General features: G+C 48.8%; 8 protein-coding genes across 8 annotated transcripts; 5 read left to right on the top strand and 3 right to left on the bottom strand.

The window, feature by feature from the left end:
- Positions 1-591: 591 nt before the first annotated feature.
- Positions 592-2,612, top strand: N7500_001250 (uncharacterized protein; the record flags this gene model as incomplete). Its single annotated transcript, XM_056672396.1, has 2 exons — positions 592-1,507; positions 1,561-2,612. 2 exons carry the CDS (start codon positions 592-594, stop codon positions 2,610-2,612), a joined length of 1,968 nt encoding a protein of 655 aa, XP_056537969.1.
- A 164-nt stretch (positions 2,613-2,776) lies between these two features.
- Positions 2,777-4,098, bottom strand: N7500_001251 (SDR family NAD(P)-dependent oxidoreductase; the record flags this gene model as incomplete). The annotated part of the gene is made up of 2 exons (XM_056672397.1): positions 2,777-2,934; positions 2,991-4,098. 2 exons carry the CDS (start codon positions 4,096-4,098, stop codon positions 2,777-2,779), a joined length of 1,266 nt encoding a protein of 421 aa, XP_056537970.1.
- A 1-nt stretch (position 4,099) lies between these two features.
- On the top strand, positions 4,100-4,521 carry N7500_001252 (elongin C; the record flags this gene model as incomplete). The annotated part of the gene is made up of 3 exons (XM_056672398.1): positions 4,100-4,220; positions 4,272-4,320; positions 4,383-4,521. 3 exons carry the CDS (start codon positions 4,100-4,102, stop codon positions 4,519-4,521), a joined length of 309 nt encoding a protein of 102 aa, XP_056537971.1.
- An 824-nt stretch (positions 4,522-5,345) lies between these two features.
- Positions 5,346-8,279, top strand: N7500_001253 (putative ubiquitin-protein ligase (Asi3); the record flags this gene model as incomplete). Its single annotated transcript, XM_056672399.1, has 2 exons — positions 5,346-5,771; positions 5,820-8,279. 2 exons carry the CDS (start codon positions 5,346-5,348, stop codon positions 8,277-8,279), a joined length of 2,886 nt encoding a protein of 961 aa, XP_056537972.1.
- Positions 8,280-9,055: 776 nt separating this feature from the next.
- N7500_001254 (MFS transporter) lies at positions 9,056-10,742 on the top strand (the record flags this gene model as incomplete). The annotated part of the gene is made up of 3 exons (XM_056672400.1): positions 9,056-9,131; positions 9,199-10,133; positions 10,185-10,742. 3 exons carry the CDS (start codon positions 9,056-9,058, stop codon positions 10,740-10,742), a joined length of 1,569 nt encoding a protein of 522 aa, XP_056537973.1.
- A 731-nt stretch (positions 10,743-11,473) lies between these two features.
- N7500_001255 (Malic enzyme NAD-binding) lies at positions 11,474-13,584 on the bottom strand (the record flags this gene model as incomplete). The annotated part of the gene is made up of 7 exons (XM_056672401.1): positions 11,474-11,805; positions 11,863-12,554; positions 12,607-12,705; positions 12,792-12,913; positions 12,959-13,192; positions 13,251-13,472; positions 13,522-13,584. 7 exons carry the CDS (start codon positions 13,582-13,584, stop codon positions 11,474-11,476), a joined length of 1,764 nt encoding a protein of 587 aa, XP_056537974.1.
- A 1,512-nt stretch (positions 13,585-15,096) lies between these two features.
- Positions 15,097-15,756, top strand: N7500_001256 (uncharacterized protein; the record flags this gene model as incomplete). Its single annotated transcript, XM_056672402.1, has 1 exon — positions 15,097-15,756. One exon carries the CDS (start codon positions 15,097-15,099, stop codon positions 15,754-15,756), a length of 660 nt encoding a protein of 219 aa, XP_056537975.1.
- Positions 15,757-16,751: 995 nt separating this feature from the next.
- On the bottom strand, positions 16,752-17,480 carry N7500_001257 (CFEM domain-containing protein; the record flags this gene model as incomplete). Its single annotated transcript, XM_056672403.1, has 3 exons — positions 16,752-17,140; positions 17,199-17,337; positions 17,400-17,480. 3 exons carry the CDS (start codon positions 17,478-17,480, stop codon positions 16,752-16,754), a joined length of 609 nt encoding a protein of 202 aa, XP_056537976.1.
- Positions 17,481-19,475: the final 1,995 nt, after the last annotated feature.

Raw genomic sequence — 19,475 nt, forward strand, 5'->3', positions numbered from 1 at the left:
GACTTCGTTTCACGTGATTACTTCAAGGTATCACTCGCAACCTTTACAGGTGTTTGGCTTGCTATTCATATCTTTTCATACATCCCCATTTTTTCATTTGTTCCTTTTCCCCCTTCAAACCTTCTGTATCATACGGCATAAAGGCGAATGTTTTCAGTGAACCATGGAAGGTTTAACATCTCAGGACATGCCTTGGATATGGACATGATGATGCATTATCAGGATTTTCCAACTGCTAGCGCTGATAGATTAGTAGAATATGACTGAACTCAACAGTATTAGGGGAATACTCCATACTACTCCAATGACTCTGCAGATCGGCTCGCTTAACTCGAAGCGAGATCCGAGAGCACGTCATCTATGCAATGGCCCGTCAATCCAGGAACATTTGCGGAGAAACACGTGGAGAGCCGGATATCGTCTCGATGGAAGTCTAATAGATGATACATTGATCTACACAATATACATTGGGAACCCAATGAAAAGCGCAATCTTCCCTTCGTATCTCGTCATTTCAATGTAGTCTATTTAAGTGGAAATTGAATCCTATGCCTGAATCTAGTTGAATATCCAAGTTTGAGTGTATTCGACATGAAGCTCGTCCAATATCTCGCACTTCTTCCGCTTTGCCTAGCAAGCAGCAGCTATTATTTTGATGGCTCTGCTAGCAGCAATGGAGATGGCACTCAATCTAGTCCATATAATACCTTGGCTTCGATCCCCAATCTGTCACTCTCTCCTGGCGACAACATTCTTCTCAAACGAGGCACCTCTTTCGTCGGGCCCCTGTTGCTTAACAAGAGTGGATCCCCGGGATCAGTTATCACAGTTGGTGCCTATGGAGATGTCGGGCAGTCGAAACCGATTGTTGGCGCAGGTTCTACCTTGAATTCAGTTCTGCTTCAAGGGGCTTCCTTTGTCACTGTTCAGGATCTTGATATCACCAATCCAGGAGACAACAAAACACCCCGCCGTGGTGTGTATGTGTATGCGGCCGATGCCGGCCGAGTCCAGGACATTACACTACAACGTCTCTACATTCATGATGTACGAGGCTGGATGCCCTCAACGACAACTACTGGCATTGCTACGGGGAAGTACGCAAACGCTTCCGGTGGCATTGTGATTGAGGCCGCTGGCTCAAAAACTCCAACATATTTCGATGGCCTCCTCATCCAAGATAATGAGATCCGCTCGGTAGACCGGCAGGGAATCTATACATGGAGTAATTGGTGCCAGAGAGAGGAGCTTGCTGCTTTCTGGAACACCCTGTGCCTCAAGCCATGGGCGGCTTCCTCTGGATTGGTGATCCAACGAAATCGTCTGTACGATATCGGCGGAGATGGAATCGTGATCACGGGAAACGATGATGCCGAGGTACTAAAAAACACTCTGGTTGGTTTCAATCGGCGCTCCGAATCCTACAACGCGGGACTATGGACAGCGAACAGTGTTGGGTCTGTCTTCCGGTATAACACTGTATCAGGTGGCAAGTCGACACTTGATGGTATGTGCTCTGAGCCTCATTCATTGACTGGGCCAGGCTAACTCGTGGTTTAGGGATGGCTTATGATGTGGACCATTCGACCTCGGGTACTCTTTTCGAGTACAATGTATCCCACGACAATGAAGGTGGATTTTTCTTGTTCTGCCCTTACGATAAACCAACCCAAAACTTCACGATCAGATACAACCTGTCTGTCAATGACCGTGCAAGAATCTTCCAGGTTTGCGACGGGGGTCTCGTTGGTGGAAAGATCTACAAAAACACCATCTACATTGGAGATGGTCTCTCGCCCTATATCGTCACAGAAGCCACAGCCGCGGCCCTCGATGTCCAACTTACCAACAACATCTTCAAAAAAGATGGCTCTGGTGCGGCTAAATGGGGGCTGAGTGATACCAGCTTTACTGTCAACAACAATGCCTTCTACGGCTCCATCGACACTTACTCCAAGGCTACCAATTCGCTCACTGAGGCCCCAGGTCTGGCCGCTCCTGGATTGAGGGATCCCAAAGCGTATCAACTCTTGACCGGCTATCCCACCTTGAATTCTGCAACAGCTGTACAAGGTGACGCGGACGTGGATTTCTTCAATAACCCGACAAGTGCGCATGCAAATCGGGGATTTTACTCTGGTGCTGGAAGAAAGGTTCCAGCATGGATCAGTCGCTTCGATGACTCGAGCCTATCCGGCTGGACCGTCACGGGAACTGCCTCCATTGTCGCAGACCCATCTGGTGGGTTAGGTAAATCTCTTTCGCTCGCTTCTGGTGTTTCAGTGACTAGACCTCTCTCTCTCACTGCTCCATTCCGCCTAAATTTGAGAATTTGGGCTCCAGTTGGTACTGGCACATCCCCATCGGTGGAGATCCAGGGAATTTCTAAAACAGCTACTGTGAAGTTTGCTGCTGGTACACCCTACAGACAAGGAGAATGGCAAATTCTGGAAGTTGCTTTCTCGGATAGTGCGTCAACCGCTACTGTGGACGGTGAGTCTGTCACTGTGGGTTCTGTGACGCAAAGTGACAAAGTTACCACGGCGTTTGTTAAGGTCAATGGAGGATCGACTGGTTTGATAATCGACGATATATTTGTGACGGCTGTTTGACTGTTGTGACATATAATATATCTAGCCGATTGCATGACAGCAACGTCTAGTTTATAACATGCAAATCAGTTTTGATGAATCAATCCCCTCGTGATATTGTAGTATAGGAACTCGGTACAAATACACTTGCTTTATTAGTATTACATGTCCCGCCAGGATCAAAATCAAACGGCACTCAATCCACCATCGAGGTTTAGCACACAATTGTTGGCATATTCATTCTGCGCCAAGAACACAGCTGCATCAGCAATCTCACGTGGATCGCCGAATCGATGAAGAGGAATAAGATCCTTCAGCCTGCTCGTTTCCCCGGGTGTGAAGTCTAGTATCAAAGTCAGTCAACGCATGGAAAAATATAGAATTTTCAACTTAATATACCTGCAACCATGGGTGTATCAATATAACCCGGCACGATAGCATTTGACCGAATGACAATATCTTTCATTGAGGCTGATGCTTCAACAGCAAGTGACCGTGTCAGACCGAGCAGACCAGCCTTGGAAGCAGCGTAGGGAACTGCGCCAGTTCCACCCTTGACTGCGAGTAAAGAGGAGACGTTAATTATGCATTTTGAGGGGGGCTTGGTCGCCCTAGCTGGATCCCCCGATTCCGTATGCGGCCCCGGATGGAGGCACGCATTAATGCGCGCGAAGTGAGGATTGCGCCTTCGAGATTGGTACGTAGGATGGAGGAGATATCTTCCACCTCGGTCCTTGGCAGAATGTTTGATATCGAAATTCCTGCTGCGTTGACTAGGATGTCTACATTTGCCTGTGTCATGGTTATGAGGGGAAGATTCGTTGACAGGGACGAGATAGCTTACCAATTCATTCTCAAGTTCCCGCATCCATGGCCTAGCGTTTGAGACATCCCCGACAAGTAGGCGGATCTTTCCTTGCGTGACTTGCTGGTTGTCTTCTTCTGGTGTCCGAGTTGCTATTTCAGCGTTGATTTCACCAAGATCTGTTTCTGCGACTGCGAGAGACCCAAGCTTTGCCGCTGCTTCCTCTAGGCGTGTTTGAGATCGGCCAACGAGCACTACCGTCGATGCACCTTCTTGTAGAAATCGTTCGGCAATGGCGAAGCCGATGCCGGATGTCCCACCAGTGACCATGCATTTGCGGCCGGTAAGTCGGTCTCCAGACCGGAGTGAAGTCTGGTTATCTTCATCAGGTTGAGATGAGTATGATCGCTTTGTATATCCTATAGGACTTGATACTCGGTTGTTGACGTAGCCTGCATTGCTTAAATTGATCGCCCTTGGGGAGTCTCGGATGGATAGAGTTGGCACTCGCAAGCGAATTAGAGGAGCTCTCAGACTACCCATATTGTTTTTAACTTGTCCGAACTCCAAACAGAACGCGATATGGGGAGAATTGGGTGCGTCATCGGGAGCAGCTTCAGCACGGACCAACGCGCCAACCTCAAAAAGGCTCTTTCGCTCCACAGCGGTCACTTTCTTACAACTACGCGACGCGTCTTTCATGATGGCGCCATCTACAGATTCCGAGTTTGTGACTATAGTCTCAAATGACGGATTTGAATTCATTATCCCTCGCAGCGCAGCTTGCGTCTCAGGTACCATCCGGCGCATGCTGGACCCTTCGAGTACGTGGACATGATATCCATTGCTACACGGACTATACTGATCCCCTACAGGCAAATTCCCTGAGGGTCTCACCGGTCGCTGTGTGTTGGAGGAATTCTCGTATGTCTCTCGCCCATGTCTTTTTTTTTGGTAGCCATTGCTAACGATTTTTGGTTCTGCAGTGGCATCGTTGTCGAAAAAATCTGCGAATACTTTTGCTACAATGAAAAACACAAGGACCAAGTCAACGTACCGGACATGGATATTCCACCTGAGTTGTGCCTGGAACTCCTGATGGCCGCCGATTTCTTGGATACTTGATTTGCATGTGGCACCTTTGGCCTTCGGTTTCTTATCATCTTTCTGAGACCTCAGGTATTGGTCATTCTTGTTTCAGCTCACCTCGCTTTTGCAATGGTTTACGGCGCGATGACATAGGACATTCGACTTTTACGACGATATCATGGGGAGTTCCGGACTGGCTTATACAGGCTTGATCATGGCGTTATGTCATGATACGTATTCTACGGGATAGAATATTTGGAACTTTATGCAAATACATATTCTTTTTTCTGCTCTCGCAGTATTCTCGACTCTGCCGAAGACCTCTTATCCCATCTGAGCATATGCAAACGGTCGATACCTCTATGGCCGAATTTGTCTAAAGATGATGGTAGATCAACACTTCCCATGATAACACGCTTGCCTAGACTACTACTGGCAAAGGGTTTGGATCATTGGAGACAAATTGCATGAAGTACTTTGTAATTCTATCCGTATCAAGGAAACTTATAATCAAGAAATATTCCATCAAGTGTATCAATTGAAGCTGGAGGCTGGGGAGTCCTGGAGATTTTGATGGCTGAGTCAGCAAGCATTGGCGGGTCTGGCTCCACCAGTGGCCAACTTCCAAGGAAGTGCCCGCCATTGTGAAGATCATTCTTGCATACATTGAGTTTGCGGGATGCAGTTCACAGGAGCATTGCTCACTGTGGTCTTCAGTCTAGTCACATATTTCGACTTTTAGTCATTCTATTTGCCTGTGCCTCTAGTTGGACGCACTGGGGGCCCTCCGTGTTGATTGCATCTGCCCCGGATCACTGATAAGGCTCACCCGCAGAGGCGCATCAACACCGACTCTCATCATGTCAGGCGTCGTGGAACCCTCCACAATACCAACCACATCTAGCAAGGCTTTGTTGCAGCATTTGAATACCACCTTGTCGCCAGAAACTTCTTCTTTGTCCTCTTTACCGCATCAACTCTTGACCTCCCCCCTTCGCGCCTTTCAACACGCCGAGACCTTTGCCCTCCGAACAGTTCCCCAAACTATCGCTAGAATAACCGGAATTCAAGCCCTGGGCCGGAATATCTGGAGCGGGGCTGGTTCAGCGGCTGGAGCCAGCGGTGCGGCCGCAACACATGCAGCAGATATGGCTGGAAACGAGTTAGCGGATGTAGCCGGTCAGGAGAGTGGCTACTACATTGCTGAGTTTTTGGGTGCGATGAAGAAGCTCGGTGGATTCTTTGGATATTTGACAAGCCTTTGGTCATTTGCCTGTCTGGTAGAAGTGAGTTCCCGCTTTCGACTAGTATACTCACCATGCTGATGGATCTAGGCGCTTATCCTCAACCGAATTACTATCTATGCGTCCACGCGGCGACACCTTCGACTAGGCTGGGAAAGGCGTGCGGCTCTCCGATTGGTGCCAATCGTTTTGTTTGTCTCCCAAATCCTCAGCCTTCTCCGCGGAATCCGATGTCAGACATCGCCGTCTTTTTCTACAATGCGCTACGGGTACCCCGGAAAACAACTAGCGTTCGACTATTCCAGTGATGGGGGTGCTCTTTACTCGATTAGCTCGACACTTCTGGGGTGGGAGTCTGAGGAACAGTCGTGCAGTGCTGTGAAGATGGCGCGCGGAACCAATCCCGGTATCCCATATGGATCATTCTCCCTACTCTGGCCAACATTCATGCTCCTTTGTTTGAGTCACTTTATTGAAACACTCTCATGCGCACTACAAGGCAGGCCGGTGATGACCGAGACGGGGATGTCCATCTTCGAGCACTCTATTGCCTTCGCAGAAGCCGAGTCCATGATCAGTAAGTCCATCGGACTTGGCCTGTTCGGCCTTCCCAAACAAAGCCCTCTCAGTGCGCTTTCGGGTGGGTCTGATGACAGCTCAACTTCTGTCTTTGAACTACTCACAAGGTCGCAAGTCTTGGAGCGCATGAATGTCACACCCGAACTGTTACTCATCGCATTGATCTCGTGCTGCAACAGTGCCACCTCCCACATACTAGAAGTTTTTGGGAAGCAGAGCAAATATCGGCTTTTCAACACCGCCTTTTGGGGCGCCTGCTTCATGATAGCCATGTTGTGGGGGTTAGATGGCGGTCCGCCCGTCAGCCTGGAAACCGGCGTGCTCAGGTTCCCAACTGTTTGCATTGTGGGATTTATCCCTCATATCTTCCTATTGGGCGGCATTGTGATCTGTCTCTCAATATACACCTTGGCACTCACCATCACCGCTGTTTCATTGCCCTCGGAAGATCGACCTGTTTCACTCTATGACCGTTTCTTGATGGCCCACGAGAATATGCAAGGATCAAACCAGATAAGGAGCATCCGTATAAACAGACACGAAGACTTTTATACGACGTTGCTTCGAATCGGCTACGTCGCGCTCACCGCAGCAAGTGAGGCTGTGTTCTTGAATGAAGGAAAATCAGTCGTCGCACGGCGAATGACATGGTTAGAAGAGGATCGGCTTTCGGAGATTGAAGCTTCGAGGCGGAAGTCTTCATCATATGGCAATTGGCGGAGCGAACCAAGCGATTCCAGCAGTCGGCCTATTGAGGCTATGGGTTTCTCGAGTTTCGATATGCCGGAACCATCTGCTTGGGAGAGTGGCTACAACCGCGAAAAGAAGGTTGAGAAACCCAAGAACGGTGCTCGAGCCGTTCAATCTCGGGCGGAGCTTGGGGGTGTTGGCGCAGTGCGAGTATCTATCAGATTATGGCATGCACTCTCGTTCTTCCGGGCAATCTCCCTCATAGTACTTCGTTGGCTTGCCTATGGGCTCAATAATGTACTTGATCGACTGAGAATAAGCGCTCGGCCAATGTGGCTAAAACGCATTGTGGGCCACCGTGGGCAAAAGTCCAATGACGGCAAGGTGAACCCATCACAGCCATTAGATTTCTGGATTCTCTCAGAAAATGGAGAGCTTGAGCTCCCCGATGATCATGACTTTGACGTCGAGATCGAGATGAGAAAACGAGAGCGCGCGAATCGGCCAGACTGGATGAGCTCGGATGAAAGCCGGTTAGACGACAGACTGTACAGCTGGTGGAAAATTGGCGGTGCATGGGGAAACCAGGATCAAACTTCTGATTATTCCCCGCCCTCGGATGACTTTGACACCACGAGCGTGCTGTCTATGTCTACCAATGCCTCAGGGTCGGAATGGGAGGATTACCCATCGGAAGATGGTCGTCGGACTCCCACTCAACTCGAACCGTATGCAGATAGAGCAAGCCCACCACCCCAAGACCCCCTGATCGACATGAGCACACTCGCCCGCCTTCTGCACCCGCGCGATCGCGAAAGTAGAGAAGAAGCCAGGATTTTAGCTGCCCATCTTAAAACAGACCAAGACAATCCACAGATCATGACGCGCAGTCGCTACCAAAAACAAGTTGAACAGGAGAGATCCCGGATCATCTTCTCATCCCGTCTCCAGCAGCTCAACGCGATGCATTCAGGATCAGAATGCCGGAAACCTACCCCCGAAGAGGAAGCTGAACTTCTCGAAAAGCTCATCCTTTCCCGTCGCTCGGAAACCTCCGGCAGTTCCGACGGCCATACATGGGAATCGGGTGCAACAGGCCTCGGCCCTAATGGCCCACCCTGTGTGGTCTGTCAGACAAGCCCACGGGCTATCATCACCTGGCCTTGTCGCTGTCTATGTATTTGTGAGGACTGTCGCGTCAGCCTTGCCATGAACAACTTTGGTAGCTGCGTGACTTGTCGTCAAGAAGTCGTAGGATTCATGCGTTTATGGGTTCCTTAAGTCAATCTGTTTCGATCGTTCGGTTTTTTAGCTTTGATTTTTTTTTATATCTTTGGCTCACATAGGTTTCATATTATTGAATACTTTGTAATGTAATATATTACCTTTGCATGGTGATTTCAGGCTTTCAGTGAGATATATCACACCCAAAGCTCATCGAGAGTTGCGTTGCTTCGTCCGGCAGTTTTTATGTTGATAATTCCCTGTTTGCTGCCGCACATCTATGAGATCTTTCCCGGGTTACTCTCACGGGAGTAGACGGCCATTTATGCGGCCCTCTGATATCCCACATGGGTCTTTAGAGTGTTTTCAGCGGTCTTCTCAAGCCTTAATAGGGCCCTAGTCTAGGTCCTAGGTTGGGTCTGATTTGGATGTCTCGACCTTAACGTGGGTAGTGCGACAGGCTACCTCAGTCTAATCTATACCAGGCTTCAACCAGTCTTTCTATTCTCTTTGTCCTTAACGGAGACTTTTGGTCCACTATAGATGGGCCGCTTGGACGACCGATCACTTGAGTTATAGATGGTTTATGTGAGGGATCGGCGGAATAACGGAGACTTTTGACCTACTGTGAACGGTGTTATTACTCCGAAAATAGATACTGACAAATCGACATCTAGACAGCATCAAAAGATATCGCATTGCGCTTCTAGACAAGTGGGATTACCGCGCCGTCTGTAGTTCTCACTCTTCATCTTCCATAAATTTAGTTCTCTTTTTCTTCGCAAACCTCTTCGCCCATCACCACAGCCAAGTAGTATTCACTCCTATTCATAATGACCACCTCATCTCTAGAAGGGCAGGAAGCAGCATTGTATCATTCCAAATTTCGGCCATCGAGACATGCTGATGGTAAGAAGCTCTCAAATATGTCTTGCAACAGCTATATGCATTTGAGCGCGTTGACTAACCTATACAGACCCAGATATACGTTCTGCGCAGACCGCGAAAGATGAATACGTCTACATTGCCGATAGCTACAGCTTCATTCGGCAGATCGTCCTCATCATCACGGTGTGTTCATCCATGTTCACCAATCAGTTGGGCCTATGCAACAGCCTCACGACGCTCGAAATAATCGGAAAGTCCTTTGGAGTCACCAATCCTGGTAAACTCTCGTGGACAATCTCTGGCTACGGCTTGACTCTAGGCACATTTGTCTTGATTGGAGGACGTTTGGGTGACGAGTTTGGCAACAAGGCAATCTTCATTACTGGTATGGGCTGGCTTGCTTTGACAAGCATGATGGCAGGAGCCTCTGTCTACTCCAGCTACCCCGTCTACATCCTTGCTCGTGTCCTGCAAGGCATTGGTCCCGCCTTAACTGTACCTAATGCCCTCGCCATCATGGGCAAATGCTTCTCCCAGGGCCCTCGAAACATGGGATTCGCATGGTTTGCCGCATCAGCCCCAGTCGGTGCCATGGCAGGTCTTCTCTTTGGGCCGCTCTTTGCAATGGCTTGGTGGCCATGGATCTACTGGAGTCAGGCTTTGGGGGTTGCCTTTCTCTTTATCCTCGCTTTTTTTGCAATTCCAAACATGCCTGTCGAGAGTGAGCACAAGCAGCGACGAACGATGCGCGAAACTTTGGACCGCCTTGATTTCCTAGGAGGTGCAAACGGTGTGACAGCTCTGGTTCTGTTCAACTTCGCCTGGAATCAGAGCCTGGTCACTACTTGGGACGAACCCTATGTCTATGTATGCCTCATTCTTAGTTTCTTGTTCCTAGCGGCTTTCTTTTACATCGAACTTCGCGTAGCTCGCCATCCAATCCTACCAGTCGCTGTCCTCACTTCCGACATTGCCTTCGTCATTGGTTGTACAGCAGCGGGCTGGTCCACATTTGGCATCTGGGCAAGTACTGATCTTTGCCCCAAAAGTATGTCCAACTAACAAGCTGTCTAGCTTTTCTATGTCATCCGGATATGCCTCAATATTGGTGGTCAAACTCCCATTCAACTGGCTGCATGGCTTTCTCCTATCCTCGTCACCGGCATAGCAACAGCATTGGTCGTTGGAAAGATAATCAACCAGGTCCCAGCCGCGTCTATCATGCTGTTTGCAATGCTTTGCTACTTCCTCACTTCCCTTCTCATGGCGTTGCGACCCGTACACTCGACGTACTGGACCTACTTTTTTTTCGCTACTATCATCGCCACCTTTGCAATGGATTCATCGTTGCCTGCTGCCACGATCATCTTCTCGAACGCAGTGCCCCGACAGTACCAGGGTATGGGATCTAGTGTAATCATGACGATTGTTGTCTACAGTATATCGCTGGGCCTTGGCTTCGCTGGTACCATTGAGCTCCAGATCAACAATGGCGGACACACCAAGGCAGACTTGCTTCATGGTTACCGGGGCACTCTCTGGTTTTCTGTCGGGTTGACGGCATTCGGCACTCTTCTCGCTTTGATCTTTCTACTTAAAGATTTTCGAAGACGAAAGTTGGCGCCCTATTGATATAATTTATAATCTAGTTAAACTGATCTTCAATATTAGATTACATAGTAGTTCAAGTCCTAATAGATCTTACTCCTCCTTCTAAAATCTATCTATGGCTATGAGTTGCCCTATTCAGTAAAATCAAGAATAGCCACCTCTCCCTGGTTAGAACTGACGTATATAAATAATATAGGTCCATATTCAAGCCCAGTGAGCTTTCACCCGGGCCCACAGCCCACCGGTGGGCTCAAAGATAGGACCCAAAGCCTGACCTACTTGCGGGTTGGGCTGAGCAATAGGCGTTGTGGGCTTTAGTGAGCGCTATTTCAGGCATAGCCGTCGATTTGAACCACCAGAAGAAGACTCATGACCAATGCAGTCCTGTAGGCCCTCCAAGTTCAACACACCTCCCCATTGCTGCCTAGGTCCATGGCTGCTCCGTCGAGGAACTGCTTCTCAATCACCAAGTCCAACTCGTTCGAGTCATTTGAGTCTTCTAGCTATGGGCCTTTTGTATTTTCTAGTGTATCCAAAGCCTTTCAGCCATGCTAGTGTGGCTGGCTAGCATCGGTTCCACCCCTGAGATACGCCTTTTGATATTTGGCTCTAAGTGCTCAATTTCTTGGTGATTGTGTAGGTAGTTGTGATTGGATGGAAACTGGAGAATGAATCAATGGTTCCCATAAACAGGTAACATAGCAAAGTATCTCACAGCCGGAATCCCAGGGAATGCCAACATAACCTAATTATTAATTCTCATAGACTAGAGGCCGGTACTCAGCCTCCCACATCTGGATTCGAATCCACTCTCGCAGCTCCGATTCATCGGTAGGGATGCCTTTAGCCTGTGCCAGCCCCTCCTCCACAGCACACGAGATCACAGCCGCGGCAATATCAACACTGATTTCACGCACATCTTCCACATCGGGCAGCAACGGCTTAGCAGAGTCTTTCAGGGCTGGTGACCGCGCTTTGAGTGCTTCCACGGCAGCAACTAGCATCTTCTTAGACATGAGACGACATTGCGAGAGGACTGCTCCCAGACCGATGCCTGGGAAGCAAGTGGAGTTGTTGCATTCCGCTGAAATATCATTAATACACTGAGCAGTCAATGTTTGAAGAGATGCTTGAATCATACCAATTTCATAGTCTGTGCCGTTATGGGTGACTGGCGGGAATGGACTCCCCGTGGCAACGAGGGCTCGTCCGTCAGTCCATTCATAGAGATCAGCGGGCTTCGCCTCGTGGAGTCGTGTCGGATTGCTCAAGGGGAAGATGATTGGTCGTTTTACATGGTCGGCCATCTCACGGATGATGTCTTCGGTGAATGCTCCGGGCTTGGTAGAGGTCCCGATAAGCACATGAGGATGGACTTTTTTGACGACCGACAGAAGATCTCGATCATTGTCCGACCACTGGTCGTCATTTCGCGCGAAAGATTTTTGGCCTTCGGTCAACTTATCACCAAGGGACTTTACAAGGAGACCGGGCTTGTCGATGCACCTGGATGAATGAACACTGTGAGTGGGGATTTCATCTTCCATATCACTCATTGTCACGTACCATATCTGCTTAGAGGCTTCGTCTTTTGACTTTCGTGTCTCTGTGGCGATGGTATCTGAAATTTGGTCGGCAATGCCAATACCAGCCGTTCCTGAGCCGAAGATCACTACTCGCACATCTTCCAATTTAACTTGGCTGACTTGAAGTGCAGCCAACATGGCGGCGAGCGTAACACACCCTGTGCCCTGGATGTCGTCATTGAAACAAGGTATCTGTGACTGATACCTATCGAGTATTCTCCGTGCATTATTGAGCCCGAAGTCCTCGCTGGTCTTGTTAGCTGTGTTTCGCGCAGTAGAGAAGGCAGGGGCTCTCATACAAGTGAATATAAGCCTTGGGAAATTGTTTGCGAGCAGCCTTGACGAACTTATCCACAAATTCGTCGTATTTCTCCCCCTGACCCGACGCTGTCGGAGGCCTAGATATAGCTTGTCATTGAGCAGCTCTTCGTTCTGTGTGCGATGTCAGCAAATGTAGATTAAGCACGGGGTAGGGAGTACGTACATCTGTCCCGCAATCCAGTACAACCGGGAGCTGTCGCGAAGGATGGATTCCAGCACAGAGCGTGGTAATAACCAGTTTCGCAACCGATATGAGAATAGCGCCCACACCTTGGTCTCCAATGCCTAATATCTGCAAGAAAAGAATGAATGGTAAGCAAGACCACGCACTAATTCAACCTCCAGCAGTGATGTATGTACCTCTTCCCCATCACTGACAACAATGTAATCCACATCCTCCTTAGTCCCAAACCCAGCGAGATACTCGTCAAAGTGATCTTGATCATTGATATTCAAAAAGCACCCCTCCGGCTTCCTAAATAATCGCGAGTAATTCTCAATCGCATCTCCTTCCGTAGGTGTATAGATCACACTGAACATCTCCTTGAGATGGGTTTGCACGAGCTATTCACTGGTTAGCTTTCGTGCACCTGCTGATATGGCTTAGTCGGGATGTCAGGACCTTGTAGTACAGCACTTCATTCTGCGCCTTCATACTCGCCAGGAAGGTGTTTTTGGCTAGATCATCTGCTCTGCTTTGATACTGCTGATAAGCGCGCTGGACCTGCTCATCCAGTGTCTGGATGTTTGGCGGGAGCAGACTGTGGAGCTTGAACTTTGTTCTCTCATGTTCTGGAAAGGCGGATCCTTTGTTAAATTGAGATGATTTGAGGAGCGATGTTCCCTAGTGGTGTGAACATCGGAGTTTTCATTCGAGAAGATGATTAATTTACCTTGTACGGGCAGGTCAATGGGCCTGCGACGCGGGGTAGATCGTGGAATTTGGAGGTTGCCATCTCTTTGAATATCGCGTGTTAGATGAAGGAGAAAGGGAAGAGACAGGAAAGGAAGATCCGAGGTTGTGCCAACCTGTTTGCGCCACTGGTCTTCGTCATCCGTCAAGTAAAAGTACAATCTTCATATCAACCACTCTTTGAATACCCCAAATCTTTTATTGAACTATCGAGTAATTCATGAAATGATTTTTAATTAGATTATCAGCTATTGTCCTTGAAGTGTGGGTTAATCCAAATATTATCGAGAGGTAATCGTCTACCGTCAGAGTAGAGAACTCCAAGTCTTGACCAAGCCTTTCACGGTTCTCGCTGGTATACCTGGCACCGGAGTAGAGAAGGATGACAAGTGCACCAGTTTGGCCAACTTGGCTTCCGGCAAGTTCCGAGATACTCGCCAGTTGTCTACCTAATCATGGGACCTTAGGTAATCTGTTGAAGCGGACAGTCCCGAAGCCCTAGAGTCTCAGAGCCCCAACCCCTAACCACTATGGGCACCTCGGCAGGTACTGTGCTTGGCATGATTAGTGCTCAGTCCAGCGGATTAAACGAACACGCTCAGCTATCTCCCTCAATTGCCACCCCCGATTCGGGATTTCCCCGTTCGCCTTTTCATATTTAACATCTAAGCCAACGAGCAGTCTTTTCTATCACATCTGTTGGAGAGTATCACTGTTCATTGACTCTTCAGTATACGGTCATTTCTGGATATCAACAGTCCATGCTCGTAATTTGGCCCCCACAAGTGGCTAGCGCAGCTTACTTGTGACCGGCTATAGTTTTGTCTCAGCCCCCTTGGAGCTAAAGATGTCTAGTACTGGAAGAGCATGTTATTGCCCCACTCCAAAAAATATTGACAGTCTCGCAAATATGTGTTCTTCGACGCATCTCTCGACAATCCCGGCAAACTGTTCAGAGAGTCGCCAGAACGATTGTCCTGATTAGCCCTGTCTTTTGGGCAACCGGAAACTTTTCACCGGGGTTTGAGTCTTCAAACCCATGAGCTCAAAGTCGAACTCCTGATTATCATGTGGTTGCTGATGGTGGCTGCCCTCCCTCGTCATTCCCTTCAGTATCATTCCGATCCTCTGACCGAGTCGCGTACCAACCACGAAAATAAGACCTGGTCCCCTTGATTTCCAAGAAATAGGTGGCAAATATACCTTAGCCCGCTCAAGGTCAACACAGGCGATTGACAAGCGAATCCTAAGCAGCTACCCCATGTCTCTTGACTCCCCCAAAGCCGCGACTACAAAAAGTCGACTAGCATACATATAATTCATACAAGCAATCATGATATCTATCATTTCGGCTATTTTCCGCTTTGATCAGGCTCACCGTTCCTGCATTGCGCTAGTGATACAGCCAATGGCTAGCGCAGAGTTCCATCCAATGGTGTAGAGGGGCGAGAAGGGGGAAGGGAAGTTTGTAAAACTCACTGGAGCCTACTATTTAACTCCTCTCGGTGCCTTCCTCTCAAAATTTTCACTTCACGTCTGACCAAAAACCGCCAAAATGCGCACCTCTTTTTTCCTCGCTGCAACCATCGCTGCACTCGGTGCCCAAGCTGACGACACCAGCAGCGTCGTCGTGGGACGTTACGTCCCTTCTTGGGATGTCACCATGCTCGAGTACGGTGGTTGGAAAAGCACTGCCGCCAGTCTCGTTGACATGAATAAGGATGTCGCCACATACCATGTCGGCTGTGAAAAGGACGCTCCCAAGACAGACTGCAACTATCCCGCTTCATGGACGCTCATCCAGGGCCCGGAGACAATGAGCTTGACCGGGAAATATATCGCATCCACCTCGGGCGACGTGACCAGCTACGATATCACTGTTACCCAATCCTACCAGTGTTCTCTGAAAGCTTCAACTGAGTCGGCTAGCTGCACTATGAGCGTGGGTATGGGTGGATCCTTGGACGGAGCAAAATACGAGTCTTCTACCTCCACCAAGGCGACCTACACCACAGCACCAATGTCTGATTATTACCAGTTGACAGTAACCGGGGGACTGGATTCGCTTACGTTTTCGCCTCGCTCGACAACCTCTGGGTCAACTGCTTCTACCACTGCCCAAACAACCCAGTCGACCGGCGGTGCCGCTGGACACGCGGGTGCTCTTATTACAGCTGCTCCTATGGTCGCTGCTGCAGTTGCTGCCCTCTTGTAATGATTTCCAGTGTTTATTTTAAGGCCAGACAAGAATGCTATCAGCCCATTTCAAAGTTTGCAAACTGGTCACCAGATTCGTAGGACTTGCAGAGATGCTCCCATTATCTCGATGTAAGTGTTCCGGTGCTATCGTGTAGAGATTGGGACACAGTAGATCGAGCTTCTCGACATTCATAGCACATGCGAAATGCACACTTCACGAGTCTCCAATTTTTCTTCTCCTTGGGTTTTATATGCTTTGAGATTTAGGATCCCTGAATCATGCACGATACACGACAGCGCTTATACTGTAAATATCACATTTCTAACTGGCCTACATATGCAGACTATACTCAAATCCCTGCAGGCCACCATCACCATATCTCTATCTACCCTTAGATTCGCCTATGTTTTGCACTTAGACAATCAAACACATCCCTTCTGTATTCCGTAGTTCTGGGGTTACAGATATCGCACTTGGTCATCGTTCTTTTGATAAAATTCCTCACATTGTATTCGTCGCCTTGCGCGGTGTTTCCAGGTAGTGCATCATAGTTGGATGTAAGAGAAATATAGATCTCAACGAGAAAATAGAGGGAGGTCCACAAGCCCCAGAAAGTCCTTCGCCAAGTGACAAGTCGAAACATATGTGCTTTAATAAACTCGCTTGTTGAAAGTACACCGGTGGACATAGGGTTTGTAGTGATGCCTTTCAACTCCATTCTTTATCTTTCCAATTAGTATGCGCTTTGTTGTATCTATATATATATACCTACGGGGCTGGAGCAAAAAAAAAAAAGTAACGATCAAATATTAAAGATCAATTTGACCCAAGAGAGAAAACCAAGGCGTGCATTGTATTAAACATGTCAAACTATCAAACTATACAGGGAGGTGACCTATTCAGGCGTCTCGAACGACCAACCCAGCCAGCAGAAAAGGAAGCGAATCCCACCTGCCAACACGAGCTAGTTGCAAACACCAACAACAGCCTCAGATTAGGTATAGATATATTTACAGGACGTAAGCGGCAGCGGCGGCGAGAGCAGCGACACCAGCCATGTTGCCCTTGACACTGCCAGCGCCGTTGAAAGCGGGCGAGGAGGAAGAGGCAGGGGCAGAGCCGGTCTTGGTCACCAGAGGGGTGGAGGTGGCAACACCGGAAGAGGAGCCAATGACGGTGGTAGTGGCGGTGGAGCTGGAGGTCTCAACAGCGCTGGAGCTCTCAGCGGCGCTGGAGCTCTCACCGGCGGACTCGGTGGGCTTGGCGGTGGTGGGCGCGGGGGTGCTGGAGGCCTTGGTGGGCTCAGCAGCGGTGGTGGTCTCAGCACCGGTCTCGATGGGAGCAATCGAGATGGGGACACCGGCGGAAGAGCACTGGTTGACGACGGCGTTGGAGACGGCTGGATGTGTGAGTCAGTGACTAGGATCAAGGGGAAGCATAGTAAGGTGGTAACATACAGATACGGTCCTCGTACTCGCAAGCCTTCTCAACACAGGGGGTGATGTTGCTCACGAGCTCGGTCTTCTTGCAGTGGCACTTGAAGTCGAGCAGCTCGGAGCAACCATCGCCACCCAGGGCAGAGAGGAAGCAGGTCAGCTAAAGGTGAAGTGTTAGTAGACATATCTTTGTGAAGTTTGGAGCATCAATGTCGTTCGTACCGAGCAGGCAGGCACATCGGGCAGCTGGGCGCTGGCGAGGCCGGCGGCAGCGAAGGCAATCAGAGTGGTGGAGAACTTCATCTTGATGAGATAGTTGGGACTAAAAAATAAAAGATATTAAAGGCGTGCCGGAAAAGACAGTCAAGTATTTATAGCGAGTGCGGATGAGTTGAGAAGCAGGTCTGGACTTGGATGGGTGAAGCCCTTTTTATAAGCTTTGCCAGTCTCCTCAACCCCAAGTTCCATGGAGAAACTCGCAGGGTTGCACTAAAGGGCTGCGTGGGACCATCACATGTCTCCGCATGCTTAATGGGAGGCAATCCACCGAGAAGCAGGTCAAGGCCGCGGTTGAATGAGATCGTAATTACCACGAATTGAAAGCCCGGACGCTCATTGCACGGCCAAGCCTGGAGGCTTACGCCGGATCCTGGGTTCCCGCAGCCGACTGATTATTGGAGCGAGTATGGACTGGGGTTGGTGCTATTCTCTCGCACGGTGTACGTATGCCCGCATTGCCAAGTCGAGACTAGAGCAGGACGAACGAGGAAGCCACCGGAAAGGCTGGGCCAGTGGCAATGTTAGTATTTCATCCGTTTGCCAGTCACACGGCCGACAGTTACTGACTTTAATTTCCACTGTGTCAGGCTATGTCAGGCTAGACTCTTGGTACCCTCGATGGGTACGGTACGGTGTACAAAGTATAGGTTGCAGTACATGCAGCACGGAGGACACGCAGTATACGCAGTACATGTAGCATTAGTTGTGCAGCGTCTCCATTGCGCCTCTGCACATAACCTTGTGCCAACAAAGATGTCAACTGATATTTCAACAAAGATGTCAACAACTACTACGCAAAACAGAAAAAAAAAGAGCGAAAAGTGGCAAACCCCATGTATTGCGGAAAATCCGGGGAAGATTGGCCCCCGGCAGGGCCCGAGAGCCAACGTAGTATCGAACTATACCGCATTAGGGCTTGCTCCGAAATGTCTGCATTAATATAACACTAATATATTATTTCGAACACTTATCATACTAATAATACGATATCAGAGATTGAAATTGCTTGGGGTAACACTAACACAGGGCTTCCATTAAAGATGCCCAGATTCAGGCTACCCTGTATAAGGCTGATGTCTGGAGTACTTCGTACAAGGTTGTCTCTCGGACAAAGGCCTTGAAAGGCTGTACACTTTCAGGGTTTCACTGGATATAAGAGTTTGATATCTGAGAAACAGCCTAATTTTAGATATTGGCTGAGAGATATAGCTGAGATATTGTACCTGCATACGGCGATCATTTCCAGTGGCAAAAGGACGTGAGTCAATTCTTGCGATTATTCACCATTAGGATAGCCGGACCGACATATGAGAACTTTGCAGAGGGTCCAGGCAAGTGAGACATTTAGCGGGGGTGGGCCCAGTCAAAAGAATGCTTTGTCCTTTCTCAACACAGCGCCAAGTACACTAGTGTATTGGGAGTCAATGGCCAGGGAAATCAGGAAAATCAGGAACAAAAAGCACCGCTCACATGGAAAAGTATCAGGATTTTGGCGAGATTCTACGGATCTCGTTGGCTACCTGACATCGATTATGGGACTGGGATGAATCTGCTTGTGTCCAATCCAATTGATAGTGACATTGACCACCTTGGCCGGTGATTTAACAGGGGATGTTGTACGCTAGATTAAAATATATGTGCATCGGACACAATCTTATATGAGCTATTGAAATATCACACTCATATCTTCCTATCAAAGGTATCTCCATACTGACCAAAGGCTCTGGGCTCGACACTATGCTGAGGGAAAAAAGGCGCCCTGGCCGGGTGAGACATCTCAATTAGGCTTAGACTTCATTCCCCTAGAGGGACTATGAATGGCTATATTGTAGTTGGAAAAGTTGGAAACTCCCCAGTGAACACAAAAATCATGTACTTCTTTATAACTTCTTTATAGTAATATACTTCGTGGAGAAGAAGCCAAGTTGATAAAAAGCAAATATCGCCAGTGTTCTATATCGCGGGGTCCCCGGACAGACCATTCTCTAAATCCGGGGATAACAACTGGCCAAGATCCGA

This window comes from Penicillium coprophilum (assembly GCF_028826855.1).
Source record: "Penicillium coprophilum strain IBT 35676 chromosome Unknown utg000001l_segment0_segment0, whole genome shotgun sequence".
NCBI classification, from domain to species: domain Eukaryota; kingdom Fungi; phylum Ascomycota; class Eurotiomycetes; order Eurotiales; family Aspergillaceae; genus Penicillium; species Penicillium coprophilum.